This window comes from Malaclemys terrapin, chromosome 2, assembly GCF_027887155.1.
Source record: "Malaclemys terrapin pileata isolate rMalTer1 chromosome 2, rMalTer1.hap1, whole genome shotgun sequence".
Lineage (NCBI taxonomy): Eukaryota > Metazoa > Chordata > Testudines > Emydidae > Malaclemys > Malaclemys terrapin.
Genome location: NC_071506.1, coordinates 284344072 through 284367892, shown reverse-complemented (window position 1 = coordinate 284367892; position 23821 = coordinate 284344072). Strand labels below are relative to the sequence as shown.

The window sequence follows — 23821 nt, the reverse complement described above, 5'->3', positions numbered from 1 at the left end:
ACAAGTACTTCTGGAGCAGAGACTGACAACTCTGATTTTGCTCTATAAACATTCATCCCCCAAGGCTATTAAGTATTGGCAGAAGACTGTAAGCTTGATTCACCTAGGACCATTTAGTTTTCAGCTTTTATTACAGAAGAGGTAGGAGTTTGTATAAGGGCATGAAGTCAGGTGGAATATGTTTAATCTTTCGCCATCCAGTACTTCATTCCTCCTTTTCCCTCCCAGTTTTGGGAATTAAGCAAATCATAAACATGTATCTGAGGCTTGTAACATTCTGTGCTTTTAGACAAGGATCTCAAAGCACTTGAAATTTTTTAACTTCATGACATCCCAGAGAGGTAGGTCAATATTATCCTATTTTACGGATGTGGAAACGGAAGCACTTGAAAGGTTGAGGACATAATCCTGCAAGATGCTGAGTGCCCTCAGCTCACTTTGAACTCAGTGAGAGTTGGCGATGTTCTGCACCTAACATTTTACAGGATCAGGCCGTATATTATTTGCCAAAGGTCACATGAGTCCTTGTCGGATCAAGGGATAACCCAGAGTTTGACTCTCTTTACAGACTACTAGATGACACTGCTTGCCATATGTGACCCATTACAGAAATACGCAGAAGACTAGAAAACAAGGAAAATTACTAAGAATAGTAATTTTAAGAATAGTTGGCAGCCGATATCAAGCAGAGTGCTCCAGGGGTCAGTCCTGGGGCCAGTTTTGTTCAACATCTTCATTAATGATCTGGATGATGGGATTAATTGCACCCTCAGCAAGTTCGCGGATGACACTAAGCTGGAGGGAGAGGTAGATACTCTGGAGGGTAGGAATAGGGTCCAGAGTGACCTAGACAAATTGGAGGATTGGGCCAAAAGAAATCTGAGGAGGTTCAACGAGGACAAGTGCAGAGTCCTGCACTTAGGATGGAAGAATCGCATGCACTGCTACAGGCTGGGGACCGACTAAGTGGCAGTTCTGCTGAAAAGGACCTGGGGATTACAGTGGAGGAGAAGCTGGATATGAGTCAACTGTGTGCCTTTGTTGCCAAGAAGACTAACAGCATATTGGTCTGAATTAGTAGGAGCACTGCCAGCAGATCGAGGGAAGTGATTATTCCCCTCTATTGGGCACTGGTGAGGCTGCATCTGGAGTATTGCATCCAGTTTGGGCCCCCCACTACAGAAAGGATGTGGACAAATTGGAGAGAGTCCAGTGAAGGGCAACTAAAATGATTAGGGGGCGGGGGCACATGACTTACGAGGAGAGGCTGAGGGAACTGGGGTTATTTAGTCTGCAGAAGAGAAGAGTGAGGGGGGATTTGATAGCAGCCTTCAACTACCTGAAAGGGGGTTCCAATGAGGATGGTGCTTGGCTGTTCTCAGTGGTGGCAGATGATAGAACAAGAAGCAATGGTCTCAAGTTGCAGTGGGGGAGGTCTAGGTTGGATATTAGGAAACACTATTTCACTAAGAGGGTGGTGAAGCACTGAAATGGGTTACTAGGGAGGTGGTGGAATCTCCATCCTTAGAGTTTTTTAAAGCTCAGCTTGACAAAGCCCTGGCTGGGATGATTTAGTTGGGATTGATCCTGCTTTGAGCAGGGACTTGGACTAGATGACCTCGAGGTCTCTTCCAACCCTAATCTTCTATGATTCTATATACAGGCAACTATAGATATGAGCTTTTAAGGACTTTAGTTCCCATGTTGATAAATTCAAAGTTCTTAAGGTCCCAGTGTTTAGCAGATCTACAAAGCAACATTTTGAAGTATAGCTGTGCAGTGGGGAACCACTCAGCCGCTCTTCTGGACATAAAACCAAAATGTTGACTGCTCTAAGAGCTAAAAAAACTAGTGTAGGATCTTTTAAACCATGTGTTTTCAAATCACCTTCCATCTAACAGCACTTTTAAATTACATTTCCCCCCAAAGTTAAAAACACCCCAGAGAGATGGAGGGAATTCCTTTGTTTCCTTTAACACTGGCAAGAACTTAATCCAGGGAGTGGATTAGTTTGATAAGAGAGTAAAGGTATTGCTCTAGCAAATAACACTGCTCTACAGGCAAAATGCTTCTGAAATAAATGTAGTCAAACTTTACTAATTCTGGGTCACTGAGAATGAAAAAGATGCTTAAAATTGTTGATTGGCTCTAGTTTTCAAGATATGCTATTGGGTCAGTATATACGACCCTTGACTTGGGAATGGCGGAGGATAAGTGAGTTATAAAGGGAAGGGATCTCAATTTAAACCAAAAATGACTAAAATACATCTTTGACTGGATTTATGAATAAATCTATGACTGGGTTTGAACAGTACTTGCTTTTTAGGCAAAACAATGAATGATGCAATCTGAAGCTGGTATTGCATCATACATGATATGAATTGCATCATGTTATTCCTAGAAGTCATGGATGATGCAATCATAACGAAGCTTACATCACTCTGCTGAACAAATTGCCCTATATCAGCTCTAGAAATCATACAGTGTCATGCTCTCTTATTTGTCAGTATTTGATTTTGCAAAGGGACACATTTCTGTTCAGCCAAAGTGAGCAGAGATGCCTCGTACTTGTGTGAACAGTGCAGATAACTTCTGCTATGTTTGTGGTGAAGTGACTTTTGCATCACAAAAGCGCAGTATAACCACTATAGTTAAGAAAGACTATCACCTTTATTTTGGCTGCAAAATTGGAGATCAGGACAAGAGGTGGGCCCCACACATATGCTGCAACACTTGTGCAACAAATCTTCGCCAGTGGTTGAATAGGAAAAGGAAATCTATGCCTTTTGCAGCGCCAATGATTTGGAGAGAGCCAAGAGATCATACCAGCAATTGTTACTTCTGCATGGTGCCTCCAGTTGGGAAAGGTGTGTCAAAGAAGAAAAAGTGGACTGTGCATTATCCAAACATTCCATCAGCTATACGCCCAGTACCCCACAGAGAAGGACTGCCGGTTCCTGATGCACCAGAATCATTCTCACTTGAGTCAGACGAGGAAGAGGATGAAACTTCTAGTCCTGAACCATCAATATCACAGGACCCACATTTTCTCCCATCCTCCTCCTCTGAACCACACCTCATAACACAAGGGGAACTGAATGACCTTGTCAGGGATTTGGAACTACCCAAGAGTAAGGCAGAGCTGTTGGGCTCCAGACTACAGCAGTGGAATCTCCTGGCAGGTGATGTTAGGGTTTCCATGTTCCATGACCGTCAATAGGATCTTGTCCCATTCTTCTTCATGGAAGGTGATCTTGTAGCCTGCAACAACATCGATGGTGTGATGGCAGCCCTCAACATCGTTCATGATCCAGATGAGTGGAGACTGTTCATTGATTCATCGAAGACGAGTCTTAAAGCTGTTTTACTGCATAATGGCAGTGTTTTGCCATCAATTCCAGTTGGTCATGCAGTCCATATGAAGGAAACCTATGACAACATGAAACAACTTTTGAGGTGCGTAAACTATGACCAACATCAGTGGCAGCTTTGTGGCAATTTGAAGGTTGTTGCTCTCTTGCTTGGTCTGCAGACTGGATACACAAAGTACTGCTGTTTTCTCTGCGAATGGGATAGTCGTGCAAGAGATTCCCACTACATCAAGAAAGATTGGCCACTCCGACAGTCATTGGAGCCTGGGAGGAAAAGTGTTCAGCATCCACCACTTATTGAATCAAGGAAGATTTTGTTACCACCCTTACACATCAAGCTGGGTCTGATGAAGAACTTTGTCAAGGCCATTGACAAAACACAAGCAGCTTTCAAGTACCTCTGTGGAAATTTTCCACAGTTAAGTGAAGCTAAGATAAAGGAAGGTGTCTTTGTTGGTCCTCAGATTCGTGAACTTCTTCAAGATGATGCATTTGACCATGCACTCTGTGGCACGGAAAAGACGGCATGGAAAGCCTTCCAGTTAGTGGCAATACATTTTCTTGGAAACAACAAGGCAGACAACTACAGGTTGTTGGTGGAAAACCTCCTCAAGGCATACAAAAGCCTTGGTTGCAACATGTCACTAAAGATACATTTTTTGCACTCTCATCTAGATTTTTTTCTACCGAACTGCGGAGCAGTGAGCGACGAGCACGGCGAGCGATTTCACCAGGACATTGCAACAATGGAGAAACTCTCTCAGAGCAAATGGAGCCCATCAATGCTTGCAGACTATTGCTGGACAGTGACAAGAGATGCTCCATTTAATGAATACAAGAGACAAGCCAAGAAGCGCCGAGTAGACACTGAATAGGACTCAACTATGTACATAATAGTTTTTTGCCTTTTGTTTCATAATAAATTTTATTTATATAACCCTTTTGCTGATTTTTAAAGTGTTACATAAACAGGACAGGTGAAATATTATCATGTAAAGCAACCATAAACACATGAAAAGACCTAGGTTTACAATTTATGATTAAAACTCTACTGTCTACACAATATACATAGACATAAAATGTAAAAACTTAAATATCTTAGAAATAGTAGCCAATCAGTTGTTTTAATTGTAATATTTGAATTCAGCACATCAAAATACATAATAAATAGCACATTTTATCTCTGAAGCAGACGACTTCTCAAAAATTGTAGACCAGTGTAACTTGAGCCAGACAAACTTTGTATCCGTTGAAAGGACAGAACCACTGAAATGATTTTGATCAATTAGTTGGCAACTCTAGAAGACAAAGCTTTTAAGCCCCTCTTTTACCCTCAGGCTTGATTTGGTGCTGGCAGGTGCAGCTCATTCCTATAAACTCATTGATAGTGAAGATATTTAACCTAGAGTTAAATGTCTGATCAGTGACCTAGCCAGATTAAGCTCTTCTCGAGGGAGTAGACTTCTTATTATGGTAATCCTCTACTCAAAAAGCACTCCTTGCTGAAAGTTCGCTGTGTGGTACCATATAGCATAGTGGGTACCATTCTTTACATGAACCTTTGAGCACAGCAGGCTTTTTACATTGGAAGCCTCCATGCTGTAGGGTGCCAGAAGTGCTATTTTATATGACAAGTTTCAGAGTAACAGCCGTGTTAGTCTGTATCCGCAAAAAGAAGAACAGGAGTACTTGTGGCACCTTAGAGACTAACAAATTTATTAGAGCATAAGCTTTCGTGGACTACAGCCCACTTCTTCGGATGCATCCGAAGAAGTGGGCTGTAGTCCACGAAAGCTTATGCTCTAATAAATTTGTTAGTCTCTAAGGTGCCACAAGTACTCCTGTTCTTCTTTATTTTATATGGATTAACTTTTCAGTTGGTTTACTTTGCCATGCTGATCTCTGCAGAACAGATAAAAACAAACAAATCAGTGCTGTCTGTAGCCTTAGTAAACATTTGCAATCATTGGGACATACAGCAGGCTCAGCTCAGGGAAAGTGCTGCTTGCGTAGGATCCATGTTTCTGACTTCAGAAGCAGCTTGTTTGTGAATATGTTATAGGTGGCATTTTCCCACCAGTCTGGTACTTTCCGTTGTAATTTCAGACAGTGTAATGATATCCCTGATCAAGTTACATAAGGGTTTTTAACTCTTGTTAGCACACTTTATTAGTTCGTAGGTTTGCTACAAATTTGATATTGACCTGCACCTCTTTTGAAGTTAGGTATGTTGTCCCTTGCTGGTAGATTCTGGTGAATAACTTTTGTCAAATTGAAAAGCAGGCACTTTCCTTGAGTGTGGCCTCCTGTGATTTTAACAGACACTTGGGTGGTTTTATTTACTCTGAAATACTGGCTGTATGTAGGATTTATTTTTTGGGGTAGTGGGGGTGGGATGGGAGAGGACTGTGACTCAAAATGAAGAGCTGCCTCACTTTTTTCCTCAGTCTTCAGAATTCCTTTCTAAGGCCATTTTTATTCCATGCTCAATGGAACAATACCATCACCTGTTAAATTTGTCTGGATGGCCAAGTATTGTGCATTGAAATGAATCAAATGAGCTTGAGGAATCTAAATTTTTTTAGTCCTCAACTATAACTCAGTCCATTTTAATATACAAAATATTGGCCTAGAATAGCGATAGTTTTTAAAAGGGTGAACTGGAAGTCTCTTTTTAAAAAGTTGTCAACATTGGTAAGGAACAGAATATATGTAATATAAAATTCTGTCTTCATTCTTGGTCCACTCACATTATAAGTTAAATCCCAGTGGCAATCGTAGTTTAGCACAGCTTATATAAAACAGCTCTGTGTAGGGGAGGCAGGGTTTCCTAGTGGATAGAGCACTGGATTGAGACTTAGAAGACCTGAGTTCCATCCCTGACTCTGCCACTGACCTTGCTGGGTGACCTCGGACAAGGCACTTTGCCCCTCTGCCTCAGCTTCCCCATTTGTAAAATGATGGTAATGATACTTGCTTCTGAACTGATTTGAGCTGTTGATGTAAAGCCCTATATAAGAGCTAGGTACTTGTTATGTAAAGCAAACAAAGCTTTGTTTTCTGTTGGTTTGGCTGTCCTAGCCCACAGCAGCAGCGTCTGGATCTCCATTGCCCAGTCTCTAGTGTTTTTGCTACAACAAATGCTTTATAAATGCAGATAAAAATCAAAATGTATCCACAGCATTATAGGAGTTTTGTTATATTTAGCAGCTCTAAGCATAATTCTTCTTGTCCTGCTCTCTAGCCACTGTCTTGTTTTCCTGCTTTCTCTCCATTCCCAGCATGCCCTACATTCCAGGGAAATTCCCCCTCCCTTTATTTAAAGGCACAGATGTAATCACTCTTCCACTTACAAATACATCTTAAAATAATAATTTAAAAGTTATTTCCTCCTGCTTACCTACTAATGCCATAAAGTTCTGGTTTCTCTTCTGGTACAATAGGTACCAACAACTTATAAATGTGTGTTTTTATTCTAGCTCTAGAACTAAAAGTTTTTTCTAAAGCATTTAGAGCCCACTCAAAGCCCATTGGGGTCAATGAGACTTTTGGATCAGGGGAAATTTCCATAAGGGAAATTCCTGTCAAATTCCCCTGATTTTTCTCAGTCTGTTTCCTCACATTGGCGTAAACATTTACCTCTTCCTATTATTTCATGCGATGCTCTATAGGCAGACAAAAGACTGCTATGTTCCTGTCCGGAGGAGCTTATAGCTTAAATAGGAGCTTATAGTAGATGTTAAATAAATCCCTTGCTACTCTACCCTGCAAATAATTGTGAATAATGGTGTCTCTTCACATTTATAATAGCACTTTGCAAACCTTAATTATCATTGTCTGTTTTGGTAAAATATTTCTGTTAAATTGTCAGTTTGCCTGCGTATCATCTAGTCTGACACCAGTTTATCGTCAAACATTGTCTGCATTGATCCCCCCACCCCCTCCACGCACACAGCAGTTTTGTTCCCTCCACATTCCGCCCCAGTACACACATTCACACCTTTATCCTCTGCATACAGGAAACAGTGCTAGCTTAAAACCTGGCCTGGGAAGCTTGTTACACCCTCCTTGCTGAAGTGAACCATATCAAATTCAGTCATTTAGCGGTATAATAGCTAAGAGACACCAACAGAAAACCCAGCATACTCTTGCCAAACCAGGAACTGGTTTAGGATGCTAGTAGCATCTGTAGGATCCCATTGTGCTAGCTAGGAGTCCTCCATCAATGGTAGTCAGAAATTGAACATTGTAAAGTCCTCCTTTTCTAAACACATTTTTTTCTGTCTTGGTGCATGTGTATTACCATACAGAGGTGATGTATGCACTTGTATATGTATTGTGCATTTTTATAAAAACACTTTAATAGGTGTATAAATTTTAAATTCCCATTTTCTGGCCCTCAAAGGTACCTCTAGGATTTGGCAATATACTTGTATTATTAACTGCATGTAATTAACTGGCACCGATATGCCAATAGGCATCTTTAGGTAACTATGAGCTTTTAATAAAGCCTTATGCAGATCCCCTTGAATCTCTCCTGTCTTCCGCTGAGCTCTTCAAGACTCCCATTCTGTCTTGTTCAGCCTCATCAGTCAGCCGGGCCGGCTTTAGGAAGTGTGGGGCCCGATTCGAACAGTTTTGACAGGGCCCCCACAGGGATGACTAAAAAAAAAAAAAAACCCGTAAAAAAAACCCACGTGGGGCTTGTACTCACCAGGCGGCGCTCCTAGACTTTGGTGGCGGTTCCTTCACTCGCTCCGGGTCTTTGGCGGCACTGAAGGACCTGCCACCAAAGTCCTGGAGCACCGCTGGGTGAGTAAAAATTAAAAAGGCGCCTCTAGCCAGGGAAGGGATTCTCTGCCACTTGCCCCCCACTCTGGGCGGCCCTGCCACTGGGTGCGGGGCCCTCTTAGGCGCGGGGCCCGATTCGGGGGAATTGGTGGAATTGGCCTAAAGCCGGCCATTCCTGCTCAATGACGCCTTTCCCCAATGCATCATCCTACACGTTCTCTGTTGATTCCCATACATGCCTGACAAACCCCAGATGGTTTATAAGGTTTTCAGGTAAATTGTGGGTTGGAGCAGAATAGAGGGAATCTTTATGGACAGTTGTGAAACGCTGAGTTTTCTGAGATCTCATAGGAACATGGAATTGCCAGACTAGACCAGATGATTCAAATAACTGCGGTGTTTGGGTTTTCGCAAAACAACCAAATATTGAGAGACTTGCAGTCATAGGTGGTGAGTTATATTCTTTTGGGGTGCCCGGGCTCCAGGAATATTCAGGGCTGGGGGCCCTGCTCCACCAGTATTTGGAGCTGGGTCTCTCCCTTGGCCACCCCTCCCCCTGCGCGTCTCCCCCCCTGCCCTGCTGCGTCCTTGCCTGAAAAAAAGCAGCGCGCACCTCTCCTGTGCCTGCTTGTGCTGCCGGTATAGCACATTTCTACGCCGGCATCAACTGCTGTCTGCTGCCCCAGGGTCCTAGTGCCCCCATCCACTAACGGCAGGGCAGGCTGCCCTTACCCGGCCCTTCCGCCCTAGCCCTAAGCTTCTCCAACGCCCGAAACCCCTCATCCCCAGCCCTCATCCCCCCGCACCCTAATCCTCTGCCCCAGCCCTGAGCCCCCTCCTGCATCATGAACCCCTCATCCTCAGCCCCACAGCCCTCACCCCTGCACCCCCTCCTAACCCCAAACTCACTCCCAGAGCATGCACCCCTCCCCCTTCCACACACCCCCTCCTCCCCCCAAACTCCCACCCAGAGCCTGCACCCCATCCCATGCCCAAACTCCCACCCAGAGCCTGCACCCCAGACCCCCTCCCCCACCCAAACTCCCTCCCAGAGCCTTAGGCAGGTGGGGTGCAGAGTTTGGGGGGGGGGGGAGTTCGGGAGGGGCGGGTTCTGGACACCACCAAAATTTCTCCAAATCTGCCACACATGCTTGCAATAAAATCACATGTTGGCAACACTGGGATTCTGACTTTGGGCCTATGGTAGTTGTAACGTTTGGTGTAAGTGAACCCTTGCAGGAGCCCAGTAGGCTCTATTTGACTCAGAGTTTGAGTTCATTCAGACCCCAGTGTTTTCCTCTGTCCCAGCTCTTACTGATGGGTCTCTGCTGCTTTTGTTTTTCTTTCTGAAGGGATTAGACAGTTCAGTTCAGTTTATACAGTAGTAGTTACTGGAGATGCACACACAGCCCCGGCAGGGACAAGTGACCATGAAAATGAGGCTTAAGCGCTTTCTTTTATGTTTTGCTAGATAAATATTTAGGAGTGTGCAGCTGTGCCTGGGAGGTCAGCAGTGTTGCCAGGCTCCTATGAACTACTCTTTCCCAGAAAAAAATGAATCACAAATAAGGGATATCTTTGTTCACCTGGCTCCTCCAAGTTATGTTCTAACTTGATGTAATTTTCTGGTGAAAGTACACCCTAAAGGGTAGGGTGTGCTGCTGGCACTAATTTCTCAGCATTTAAAGGCATCTGAACACCTTGTGGTTTATAAATACTCCATTCTTGATTTTTATCAAGCTTCTTCAAATCCCATTCCTTCCTCCATTTCTCTTTAGAAACTTCATTAAAATTGTAGAACTGCGGCACATTGATGGGTCTGATTTCACTGAAAAATCATGCGTGCTGTCAGTCTTAGCAAGAGTTCTGCCACTCAGCGTAACATAAACCATATATACAGAAGTAATTCAGCTTAGTGACTTACTGGTAAGTGTTGCTGCTTTTTCTTCACATTTCAGTATTCCCAAGAGAGATCACGGGTGAAAAAATGTCCTACAAAGAGTTTCTGGATCGCAATGAGACCTGGGCGATGGACGAGAGAGACCTTTGCTTTGAACCACAGTCAATATTCAGACCCATGGAGGGGACAGGTAAGGCTGTATTAACCTACACCGTTGTTAAAATAACCTTAGGGCTGCACCCTAGCCAACAGAATCCTGGAATCTCACCACCTCACTTAAGGTTGTTTTTTCTATCCCCCACACACATTTTTTCCTAAATGCATTGCCCATAGTTCCAAAGACCTTAACACCCCAGTGAGTTATATAGACTGTCAACCTGGTGTTCTAATGTGGCACAGGACACAGTCTAAAAAAATAAAACAGCAGAATAGGTTATCTGGTAATTGTACCCTTGTGCCCTAATGAGCTCTGTGGAAATGGGATGCTGCTGTGTGAGCCAATTTAAATTGAGTCATTTTTAGTCTTTTTGTTAAGATTGTAGTAAGATTGGTCTTTTTGTTCAAGATCTGTGAAAATGAACTGTACTTCAACTCACCTCCATGTATTTTTGAAGCACTGTGACAGAGATTGAAGCATATAGCTCACATCTGCCAGTGATCTTGGACTGACATAAATCTGCTCCTTTAGAGCACTTTGTTTGAGGAAACTCATATCTGTAGTCATAATAATGACAGTCTTGGTATCTTTTTTAACTAGTAGTCTCATGGTATCTTTTTCAACTAATTAGCTAGAGTCTGCGTTATATTCACTCCATATTAACAGTAATGATTATCATCAAAACACGCCTGTCCTTATTGTAGACACTGTATATATATATATATATATATAATTTAAAAGAAAAGCATAGAATCATAGAATATCAGGGTTGGAAGGGACCTCAGGAGGTCATCTAGTCCAACCCCCTGTTCAAAGCAGGACCAATTCCCAACTAAATCATTCCAGCCAGGGCTTTGTCAAGCCGGACCTTAAAAACCTCTAAGGAAGGAGATTTCACCACCTCCCTAGGTAACCCATTCCAGTGCTTCACCACCCTCCTAGTGGAAAAAGTTTTTCCTAATATCCAACCTAAACCTCCCCAACTGCAACTTGAGACCATTACTCCTTGTTCTGTCATCAGGTACCACTGAGAACAGTCTAGATCCATCCTCTTTGGAACCCCCTTTCAGGTAGTTGAAAGCAGCTATCAAATCCCCCCTCGTTCTTCTCTTCTGCAGACTAAACAATCCCAGTTCTCTCAGCCTCTCCTCATAAGTCATGTGCTCCAGCCCCCTAATCATTTTTGTTGCCCTCCACTGGACTCTTCCCAATTTTTCCACATCCTTCTTGTAGTGTGGGGACCAAAACTGGAGACAGTACTCCGGATGTGGCCTCACCAATGTCGAATAGAGGGGAATGATCACGTCCCTCGATCTGCTGGCAATGCCCCTACTTATACAGCCCAAAATGACGTTAGCCTTCTTGGCAACAAGGGCACACTGTTGACTCATATCCAGCTTCTCGTCCACTGTAACCCCTACGTCCTTTTCTGCAGAACTGTTTCCTAGCCATTCGGTCCCTAGTCTGTAACAGTGCATGGGATTCTTCCATCCTAAGTGCAGGACTCTGCACTTGTCCTTGTTGAACCTCATCAGGTTTCTTTTGGCCCAATCCTCTAATTTGTCTAGGTCCCTCTGTATCCTGTCCCTACCCTCCAGCGTATCTACCACTCCTCCCAGTTTAGTGTCATCTGCAAACTTGCTGAGAGTGCAGTCCACGCCGTCCTCCAGATCATTAATGAAGATATTGAACAAAACCGGCCCCAGGACTGACCCTTGGGGCACTCCGCTTGAAACCGGCTGCCAGCTAGACTTGGAGCCATTGATCACTACCCGTTGAGCCCGATGATCTAGCCAGCTTTCTATCCACCTTATAGTCCATTCATCCAGCCCATACTTCTTTAACTTGCTGGCAAGAATACTGTGGGAGACCGTATCAAAAGCATTGCTAAAGTCAAACCTTTTGTTCAAAACTGTCAGATTTCTTCCAGCCTTGGATCCCATTGCTAGATTTTAGTTCAGATGGGATTTTTACTATTTAGACAACAGGTAAAAAGATTAGAATTGGATGCACTGTGTTCTGCCTCTGCTCATGGAGACTAGAGAGCATTTCATGAACCAAGCTGAAGTGACATTTACTGTATGTTCCTCATCAAGGGGTGCCAGCAGGTGCTATTGTTGTCCATATTTTTGTTAAATGTTTAACTGGGAACTCTTGGAAGGGCAATATCTTATTTGTTACTTTCCTAGCAGTTTGGACAAAAATGGACCATAAAGCCGAAGGCTTGTTCTTGGGATCAAATTTCTACCTTTTATAATTTGCTTCACTTGTTGAAGTTCTTAAAGCTTGTCTGTCTTTCCTTCCTCACTACTTGCCTGCCTGCCTGCCTCCCTGTCAATTTACTATTCCCTAAACCTCATCTATTGTTTATATAGCACCAATAACTCCAATATTGGGTTATGCTCTCTCCCTCGGCACACCAAAATGTCCTGGATTGTATTTCATTTTCTGTATATAGGTGCATGATGAGATGCTCCATCAAGTCCAAACAAGGACTTGAAATTCTGAAAAATGCAATGTCACCCAATAGTTAACCCAGAACTGCACTTTAATACTTGTCTGCAAGACTGACCGTGAAGGATTAATATGTAATTGCATTCAATAAACTTATTTATCACTGGCTACGATCATAACTAGATCAAGTATCCCATTTTATATATAACAGGAAACCAATGGAAAAAGCTGTGTTTCCGTGTGAGGGTTTGTGCCTCTGGTTACCGGACAATACGGCCTAGTGGCCAGAGTCCATAGAGTTGGCCCTGGCTGCAGGGCAATGTGGCCTAGTGGCCAGAGTCTCTAGGGTCACCCCGGGTTGCGGGGCAGCACAGCCTGGTGGCCGAAGACTCTCCCACCCCAGCCTAACTGCGGCATAGGACCTTGCCCCTGGCTCAGCGGAGGGGGTGGTGGAAGGGGGGGGTCCGACCGAAACACACTGAGGCTTGCTGGGGGCAAGGTACCAGTCATCCCCCCCAGATCGCTTCCTACCAGCTTGAGCGTTGAGGTCTCCCATGAGTCCCTAGGTTCCCTGCGGGCCTCCGGGTCAGTCGCCTCCCTGGGTTCCTCCTGTAGTAGGGCTTCAAGCCGGCCTGGAGAAACTTCAGTCCCCGGTGCCTCCATGGGCGGTGGCTGGTCCTTCGCTTGAGCTTCCCGGTCAGGTCCTTCCCCTGCGGCTGCCAGCCCAGACTGAGCTGGGCTCCCTCCTTTTATACTCCCAGAGCACTTGGAGCATGCCCAGTACGGACGGGGCGGGACTTCCACCGCCAGTGCTACCGGCCTGACGCTGCTGGGGCTGGTGCGGGGCGGTGCTGCCCCGTCACATTCTGGAATAAATATTCTTGCAGTTAAAATTCTTGCACAGGTGTTTTGTTTCTTTTTATCCCTGTACGAATGTACACTATGGATATCTTATAACTACGAGTAATCCAATTACTGAGCGAGTCACTAGTTCTAGACTGTTGGGGCAAAACTCAGTTTTTTTCCTGTTTTCACCTAATTGACCTTTTTCCCAGCCCTCACACTATTCGAATACTGGGCGCATATCCTTTTCCTGGTGTTTAGAGCTACGGAAGCTGTGTTTTCTGTAAGTCTTGTATGCATAGTCCTTTTGCCAAAAAGGAAACTTGTTCGGTCAGATTGAAGGATGTTTCTTTATGGGTGTCCATGCAAATTACACAAGGATTGTCAAGTTTCCAAAGAAGAGCTATTGAGTCTGACAGCTGAGCATGATTGCATTCAGGCAGCAGTAGAAGTGTTGGAAGTCCAAGTCATAAATGTCTTGGGCTGCACAGTGGGCAAGCTGCTGACCTGCACTAAAATTCCTTGGTGCGACTGACTAACCAGTGTCTGATCTGGGGCATATAATGAAGACTGTTCTCCTCACAGACTTTTAAGGTTAGAAGGGATAATCATAATCCTGTAATCTGCCCTCCTGCACATCGCAGGCCACAGAACCTCACCCACCCAGTCCTGTAATAGACCCATAACCTTCCTCAACCATCTTGTAATGTCTCTGAATGACAGGAGAAATGGATGATTTCTCTGCCTGGCCCATTATTTTGCTAAATTCATCCTCTGGCTCAACAGCCAATTACACCTCCATGCTGCTTTGAGGGAAATGAATGTATGGCTCATTATATGCTTTTCCCCAAAGTGCAGTATGGGACATGACAGAATGACATTTGAGTTATCTGAGCTGGAACAGTTTTCATTTCTTCCTCAGATCAGATATACTGGTCCATCAAATCACCCAAGACTTAAATGCTGCTCTTCTTTGAGAGAGGGACATACAGGTGCACCATACAATATTTATTCTACTCTTTAACCTATCTTGGCTACAAAATAACACGGACAACCACATTTTCATGTTGGGTATAAATCTTGTGTGAAAGAGGACAAGTTATCTTTTTTTTTTTTTTTTAAAGGTGTTGGGGGGACACCCACATTTCCTAGCTTTGTATAACATCTTGCAGGGCAAAGTTGGTAGTGATGCTCATCCTCCGCATTCTTACATAATCTTGCTCTCCTGTTGTCATCCTTTTGTGGTTACATGTTTGACTTAGTCTCATGTTCCTCAGAGCCCTTCAAGATGCCCAGAGAGGATGTCATGTCTGATCATCTGCTACGTCCTTCTGAAATGGAGACTCGCCTACCATTCACAGAGCATTTTGAAGCTTCAGAAGAAGTTCATGGTATAATCCTCCATTGAATATGTTCATGGGCTGCTGTTAACTGGGGGGTTCAGTTTTCAGTTTCTATATATGGAATTCAGGGCTGTCTACAGAAATCCATTAAATTTGCAATAGTGTAAAATTTTACCTCCTTTCTTCTCTTGAATCTCTTTTTGTCAACAGTGTTTTCGGCCTGAGGTCTCTCAAGAGACCTTGTTTTTTATCCCCTTTTTGTCCTATTTTATTTTAATTAAAAAAAAAAAGCTGAATTAAACCAAATTTATGGAAAACTTTTTCATCTTCAAATGTTTTGTCCCCATTTGTAGTTTTTTTTCACTTTCCAGTTTTCAACATTTGGACCATGGCAGCTTGAGAGCTACTATAACAATAGCTTATTTGGGAGTAGTACCTGAAAGGCACACAACTTCCCTTCCCCTGCCCAATAACATTTGATTAACTTTTTCTTGGTCTGATCTAGTGCCTCTCCGAGTGAATTAACAGGTACAGTATATAGACTTGTGTATACATTGTTTGTGATGAGAATAAAGTACATTGCTCTGTAAGTTAATGGACCTAATGAAATAAGTTTGTGTTGGAAACAAATCCGAATTCAAAAGGATGATAGCAGTGTCAAATGTACTTTGTTTCTTACAGCACCCCATGCAGCTATGATTGTACCTGAACTGCCTTCTCTGGGATCCCCATATTCTCCTGCAGAACTTATCGATCCATCTGCCTTCATCACCCTGGATTCAACTACACAGTCTCTGCTGAATATAGCAGGTGAAACACACTTCTGCTGCTACCATGCTACTTTATAACTGGGGTCAGAGGGATCTGCGGGTCAGAAACTGTTAGGTGTATTAATCTTAAAAAGATGATCATATTTGGCTTTTCCAGTTATATAAAATGAGTCAAAATTAAGAAAATATCCCATTGGAAAGAACATAAAATGCTTCAACTCCATTTTCAGTCTGAGAGATTTCTTAAGGTATTTGGGAGCAAAATATCCCATTGAGAGAATGCCTCTTGTGCTGGTGGATCTTAAAATTAGTATTCGTTATTATCCCTTTCTTAATCCCTTAGATCCATAATAATATCAGAGGAGAACATGTTCAGGTCCTGTAAGGTTTCCCAAGATGAACTAATAAGTTCTTGCTAAGAATGAAGTTGCAAGAACAGCAAAGCCTGTACCACATGAGTAAATATGTGGTTGCAATGTGTAGTTGAGCATCTGTTTTGAAGTCCAGAACCAGTGCTGTTGACATTGACAGGGCTATATGTACTAATTGTTTCCCTTAGCACCTGCAAGAGTGACAGTGCCTGAAGAACATTGGCTGGGAGCTCAGCATGCTGTGGAGGGACTAGATGAATCTTCCTTTGTAGAGCCACCAGGTAAAAATAAAAGTATTGGGTTGTCCCCAGAAAATTGTTTCTGGAGTCTTTCAGCAGGATTTGAATGCCAGAAATAGATGGTCTTTCCTTCCCTCTTAAAAATGGAGGCTAAGAGCTGTATTGTGGGTACTATAGCATGACTAAGACACTGCTGTATTGATTCTGTAACATCCTTGGAATAGAAAAAAATCTTCATTGGAGGTATGTTTTCTTACGGCAAAGTGCTCAGAATTGGGAAAAGACATAAAATGAATTGTGAACTTCAGGTATCTCTCTGAAGATGGATTTATCCTTTGCTATCTGGGGGGTCTATGTTCACTTCCAAGTGAGTTATTTGGGTGGACAGAATCAAGGAGCTTTTCTTGATGTTGATAATAAAGCCTTGTGCTTGAGTATCCTGCAGAGTCAGAGACATAGCTCTGCATGCCACTGCTAGGGATAGATCTCTGATTAAGATGTTGTCCAGGAGGGGTTACGGCTGGATCTGTGTGACCTGAGTCCGTCTATGATTATCACCAATATCTTTATAAAGACCTACAAGGCAGAGGACAAACCAAATGGGAGCATCAGATATTGATAATGCCTCCTGATGTAGGCAAACCTTGGGAACCTGTGGTGGCACGGTCTGATTGAGATGCTGGAGGTATATGCATCCGCCAGATCTACTGAAGTCATAAAATCTCTCTGGGACAGGGATGTCACCATAAAGGTTAGGGTCTCCACCTGGAACTTTGTTTTCTTCATCCACCTGTTGAGCCTTTTGAGATCCAGAATGGCTCTCATTCCACCTGTAAACATCTGAATGATGATGATGATGGAGTAGAACCCTGAAAAATCTATCTTCTGAGAGAATGCTCTCTATTACTCTCACATCCAGGAAATGAGAAATCTTGTTCTGGATTAAACCATGCTTTATGGGGTGGTTTAAGATGTAGGACTGGATGAAAAATGGATGGGGTGAAGCCGTAACTCAAGGGAGTATCCCTGACCCACTAGTCCATGGGCAAAGAAACCCATTTCTCCAGGAAATGGAAAATCCTGCCCCCAGGCTTCAGCTCTAGGCAGAGATCTATGCAATCTTTGTCATAAAGAGGCTTTGCGAATGGCAGAGTTCCCTCGGGGCTTTGCTCTGGAGAACAAGTTGTCTCTTCACTGGTGTTTCTGTGAGGATGAAAGCCGAAAGGAATGCCTTTGCCTGAAGGCCATTCTGTACTCTCTCAAAAGGTATGGTATGGCATTAGGAAGGACTGTTTAGATTTTGAGGCACTGTCTGCCATTACTTGGTCTAGCTTCTCTCTGAAAATCAGGGCTCCCATGAATTTGGTGGAGCACAGGACCTGCTTCAAGTGACTATCCTCCTTCCAGGGATGGAGCTATAGGTGGCACCTGGTCACTGAGCTGGAGGCCAAGGCTTTGGCTGAGAATCTCATTGCATCCACTGAGGTTCAACAATGAATGCTGTTGTCAGGGAAACTTTCTTTAATTAGAGCCAAAGTCAGGGTGATCTCTTATCATTGAAGGCTCTGCGATATTCCAGCCAGGAGAGAGATGCCTTCACAAAGCAAATAGCATTAGGGATGGCCTGAGGGAGACTGACGAAACCTCAATCTTTTTTGAGAGTAGCCTCTGTTTTTCTATACATGGGGTCCTCAGGATAGAACTCCCCTTCTGAGGGGAAAACCATATCTTTAGCCCAGGACTCTAGGATAGCATCAGCCTTTAGTATCTCAGTAATTGGGACTTTTGGTTCCTGGGTCCTATACAACTTAAGATAATTTCCGAGCATAGGGATTACTCCATGGACACAATCACACATCAGTTGGCTTAATCTTAAAGGTATGGGACTGCTCCCCAGAATGCTGAGAAGATCAAGAGAGGGGTCTGGCACAAGTGATCAATTCCTTAAAATGGTTGTCCGCCCAGGGCAAAGTTCACAAGGGCAATGACTTCCAGGTCCCCATATCCTCTCAATCGATGCCAGCCTGAAGGGCTGGGGAGCACACATGGAGTCCCAAACAGTTCAAGGCAGCTGGCACCTGGAGGAAAGAACCCACAGCATAACCTCCTAGAACTAAGGGCGGTCAAGCTGGCTCTATGAAAGGTTCCAGACCAGCCTAGAGGGGAACCAAGTCCTGCTTCAGTCAAACAATATGACCACGGTCACACATGTGAACAACCAGGGGGCAACAGGGCCATCCTTAGGATTTATGGGGCCTTACCCGGCAGTATTAAACTGGTGCCCCTATGCCTGACTTGCTCTTAGCAACGCAAGCATAAGCTTACAGTATTGGAAAACTTGCCACATGCACTTTATTAAAAACAGTTTAAACAAATTTAGCACGCTATAATGCTGATGGACTATACTTGCACTAAAGAAGTAGCGCTATAGAAAAAATTCGGATTTATTGACAGAATGATGCAAATAATATAACTTTACATTTGTCAACATTTTATTGGAAATTTCTATGGAGAGGTATTGAAACAAGGATTTGTTTTTAATTCAAAGCAATCTTTCTGGCTTTTTTGGCTGCAAAATCAGTAATAATGTCATCGTATGACAAAGACGAAATTATGTGTTGTTCGATTGCAAGACTAGCAAGACCAGTCAAGCATTCCTGACTCATTGTAGAGCGGAGATAGTAGAATCAGAAGAACGGAGTTTCTGAAAACTAGAGCTCATTTAAAAACTGGTACAGGAATTGTCAGTAGAATACGAGGGGCAATGTACACATTAGGATATATGTCAAAAGTTTGCTGGGATGAATAAACTGTACAGTGTCCATCACCACCTTTGCATTTGGCAACATTGATGACAAAGTACTCAATTCTTCATACAGTTCAAGTCCATTTAAATCAAAACTATCACCGTGCTTCAGGGCGCTCTCTAGGTTTTGCACTTTCTCATTAGCTGCTCTTGTTTTCCTATTTCGTTGAATTTAGTTTTGTCATACAAAAATCCAAACTATTAATACTGTGCTCGTAAGGTATTAAACCTTTCATTAACAGCAGCTATTGCTTTATCCATCACAACATTAAAAATTCAACCTCAAATTTCTTTTCTGGATCTTCTATGGGCTCATCTGCTCCTTCATATTCCACTTGCTGTTTTTTCCTCAAAACGCTTGTCATGTTCTGACATGGTAATTTTGGTTCTACACAAAGTGCCTCTGCAAACTCCCTTGCTGTAACCTGTGCTTCTTTGAATCCAGTTTCTCTGTATTTCACTAAAAAGTCTTGTGTGTGGTTTATAAGGTAAGTGTTGAATCAAGTTGCATCATTGGACTCTGCATTAGTTTGCTTACACTTGAGATTGTATCAAGAATGTCATACCACATTACGACAGATGTTAGAAACTTGAGGCTGGATATTTCAGAGGCCAATGACTGTGCTTCACTTTTAGCTTTTGGATCGCTGGCATCTTCCGAAAGAGCAACCAGCGCTTCGTAAACTTCCTCAGATTGATATCGCAACGTTTTTATACTTTCTACTCTGCTTTCCCAGCGTGTCTCAGATAGAGGCTTAACAGTAATACCACTGACATGTGCTTTGAATATTTGCCATCCTTGAGTGGAAGCTGAAAAGAGCATGTAAATGCGTTGCAGCAAACCAAAAAAAGAAATAGCTTCTACAGAAGACTTGGCCATATCACACAAAATCAAACTAAGGCTGTGGCATGCACACAGAACAAAAAAGGCTTGTGGATTTTTCCTCCAGCAATCCAGCTTGCGCACCAGAAATGTGTCCTCTCATAGTGGTGCCCTTATTGTAGCCTTGTCCTCTGAATGTTCATTATGGACATTCCCATTCGTTTTAGTTCATCAAGGAGAGCTTAAAGAAGTCCAAAACCTGTAGTGTCCTCTACTTCTAAAAATGTGATAACAGATTCCTTAACTTAATTTCACCGTTAAGAAAGTCTTTTGTAGTAATTGGTTTCTTGAATTTCCTACCTCTGATGTCTTTAGGATATTCGAGACCTTCTATTCTCACAGGGCCTTTCTCAAGTATAATGTCACATAATTTTTTGTTTAAATATTGTGGTCATGCGCCATTGTCATCTATATCCCATGCTAGTACAGTTTCAAAAGTTGTAGTTTCTTGTTTTGTGTCTGCATCTGTTTCAAATGATTGTTCCGTGTATTGCTGAGTTTCTTGAACTTTGTCTGCATAAAAATTTTCTTCGGCAGTTACTGTGCCTTTGCCAGAATGCTAAAATAATTAATTGGGTGGACGTAGCTTATTCCTGAAAAGGATCCCTTTAAAAATTTCACTTTCTCACTCAATGTATCTATTCCTTGTACCTGTTGAGGGTCAGGTCTGCTGACTTCAGTGACAAGTGTGCGTTTACTAGATTTTATTCCTGTTAACCCTCCAGAGTAGGTGCAGCAGGGAGAACCAACAAAGGTGATGCTGGTGCATGCATGATCATCAGTTTTTAACTAAGTTCCATTTTCATAGCCATGTGCTGTACCGCATTGTTGTGACTCTCGGGAGACAGTGGGACTTCACAGGTATAACTGAGAGGAGAATTACACTGAAGTTGTACAGGTGTAATGGAATTTGATCTGCAGAATCCTCATTATTGGTTGTGGTGAATAAGCCAGAAAGAATATAGCTTTACTCGGATTCCAAGTTGAGTGTTGTGGTGGCAGCTAGAAAAACAGTCTTATAAATGGGGTAAACTTGTTTTGGAGTCATTAAAGGTACATCTGTGCAGCAAGCAGCAGCCCGTGGCAGCAAGTCTCAGAATCTCGGTCAACAGACTTGGGTTCTCAGGGCTTGGGCGGCTGCACTAAAAATAGCTGTTGTAGATGTTGCAGCTCTAGCTGGAGCTCAGGCTCTGAAGCCTGTGGACAGGGGCGGGCTTCAGAGCCCAAGCTCCATCCCAAACTGCAAAATCTATAATAACTATTTTTAGCGCAGTAGCCCAAGCCTCTCAAAGTCCAAGTTGGTCAACTCCGGCTCTGAGATTTGCCGCCACATGCTGCTGCTCACTGTGTAGACATATCCTGAGATGCCATTAGTGTGGAACACCATAATGGTATTTTTAGAGTCACTTTTCAGAGTAGAACCAAACTTCCTTACTTCAGTATTTGAGTAGTAGCATGTTTAATTTGTGTTTCAGTAGTGTCCAGTGGCCTCTATTGGGATCCATTTATGTTACTAGGCATGGTACGAATGCATCCAAAGTCACAGACCCTTATCAAAAGAGCTCATGTTATATACAGGTAGTGTTTCCAAATTCACTCACATGTAATCAACAAAAATTCCCTTTGTGTACGTAGAACCCCCCAGGATAGCTGATGCAGCAGAACAATATTTCCCAGGAAGTCCAGTGGCTGCTGCACCTGCTGCTGTTCCTCCTGCACTAACAGAGCCTACAGGGAAGACCAAAGCTACTGACACACCACAGGTTGAACCAACAGGTAAGATCTGTGGGTCTGTGCTGGTGATGGATTATTTGGTGATAGATTTAAGATTATGAAGAAACCATGGAGCGAAATATGCACAAGCAACAACTTCACAAGACCTATCATCATGGTGGAGACTCAGACAATACTAAAGACGATGAAACGTAGGAAGGCAGTGGGACTGGATGATGTACCAATTGAGTCATTTAAATATTTGGCCATGAGGGATTGGTGGTGATGAATTTTTTCAGTGTCATTCTCTGTACTGGAAAAATGCCCGATGTGTGGAGGAAGAGCACACTGGATGTGTACGAGGGTCGCACAACAATACTGATAACTAGCTGTGGCTATAGTGAGTCATTCACTGTGAGGGTAGGCCTATATAAAGGATCAGCTTTAGGCCCATTCCTGTTTGTGATTGTAATGAACACCGTGACATATTCTTTGAGTGATGGTCCTTATGTGTACTCCACTCCATGTACCCGAGACTGGAGATTTGTAGCAAGTAGTGTCTGTTGGTCTGCGCATGCTCAGTTGCTGTCCTTGTGCTCTGAACTGAGGACATAATGGGCAGTGTGGAGTGACACATCTCCAATTTCTCCTTACCGCCATATAGATTCACTCGGAATTCTGTGTCCGTTATAGTCTTCCTCTACTGTCAATACTTGTAAATATATATTGTAAGCAGTTTTTAGCAAATTTAGACTTGATGTGTTAGTGTTTTTGTAGCTATTATAGTTAGTATAGCTCCCCATCTTGGGAAGCTTCTCCCCGTGGAAAAGGAGTATGTCAAGAATCCAGGGGTTTAAGAACTGTATCTTCTGAACCCATTTCTTCTCCATCAATGATGAACACCAGCATTGCCTTGGAGAGGCTCACATCGCTGCCAAGTGTAGCTTCTGCTGCTCCTTCCCTCCTCAAACCCATGAGGGACAAGAGTTCCATCTGCAGAAACACTTCATGGAGAAGGCCATGAGACAGGCCCCAGTTGGACCCAGGCCAGGGAGAACCCCCTGTACAGTAGCCTTAGATTGCAAGCAGCACCATTCCGAGTATGAGTTTTGGAGTAGAGGTCAAAAGAGTCGGGGATATTACTATAGGCATAAGGACAGATGCCTGTCCTAGATCTGCCTCTTTAAAAAGAAAAACCAAAAAAAAGTATCCCTCCCCATCTTGGTCCAAGTTGGTTGAGTCCTCCTGCGCAGGTCCTAAGGAATTAGGTCTACATAAACCTTCCATCCAAGAATGAAAGGTGCAAAGGAAGGAGGATACGATGGTACTGGGTCCAGCTCCATCCCACAATCTAAAGATTGGCACCAGCTAGTCCTATCTTGGAGCTCCACATTGGACCCCCATTTGATGATGCCCACACCTCTGACTGGGATCCTCTAAGTACAGACCACTGAATGCTTGGATCCGTCAATCCCCACCTTGGATGACTTGAACTACAGGAAGGATTCAAACCTTTACCTTGTTGAAGGATATTTTCACTCTGCCATATTCACAATCCCCTCTTCTATTGGGCCCAGTCCTCCTTAGAGTGATTTCAACGCCAGAAACCACTTTGAGGAGAAGAATCTCCCGTACTGCACTCACAAGTTAGAGCATTCTTCCACCAGTACTGATGGCACTGCTGATAGAACAGGAGTCTGCCTGTTGCTACTTGTGGGACCTGTGCTGTCGAACATATTAGTTAATGATCTGGAAAACTGAGTGAACAGTGAAGTGGCAATGTTTGCAGATGATTATACAATTATTCAAGATAGTTAAATACAAAGCAGACTACAAAGAATTACAGTGGGATCTCCCAAAACTGGATGATTGGGCAACAAAATGGCAGATGAAATTCAGTGTTGATAAGTGCAAAGTAATGCACATTGGAAAAAATAATCTTAACTACACATATAGGGTTCTAAATTAGCTGTTACCATTCAAGAAAGAGATCTTGAAGTCACTGTAGCAAGTTCTCTCAATGCGCAGCTGTGGTCAAAAAAGCTAACAGCATGTTAGGAACTATTAGGAAAGAGATAGGAAATATCATCATGCCACTATATAAATCCATGTTGCGCCCACCCCTTGAATATTGTATCTGGTTCTGGTTTCCCCATCTCAGAAAGGATCTGGTGGAACTG

At 43.2% G+C, this 23821-nt stretch overlaps 1 protein-coding gene across 9 annotated transcripts in view; it reads left to right on the top strand.

Annotated features, from left to right (window-relative positions):
* MAP4 (microtubule associated protein 4) overlaps window positions 1-23821 on the top strand; it is a 258149-nt gene that overhangs the window by 149906 nt on the left and 84422 nt on the right. For all 9 annotated transcript variants that reach the window (XM_054016829.1, XM_054016827.1, XM_054016833.1 and 6 more), the window contains 5 exons: window positions 10121-10252; window positions 14794-14907; window positions 15541-15669; window positions 16189-16281; window positions 21564-21704. In XM_054016829.1, the coding sequence (XP_053872804.1) occupies window positions 10121-10252; window positions 14794-14907; window positions 15541-15669; window positions 16189-16281; window positions 21564-21704 (609 nt within the window). The remainder of the gene's footprint in view (window positions 1-10120; window positions 10253-14793; window positions 14908-15540; window positions 15670-16188; window positions 16282-21563; window positions 21705-23821) is intronic.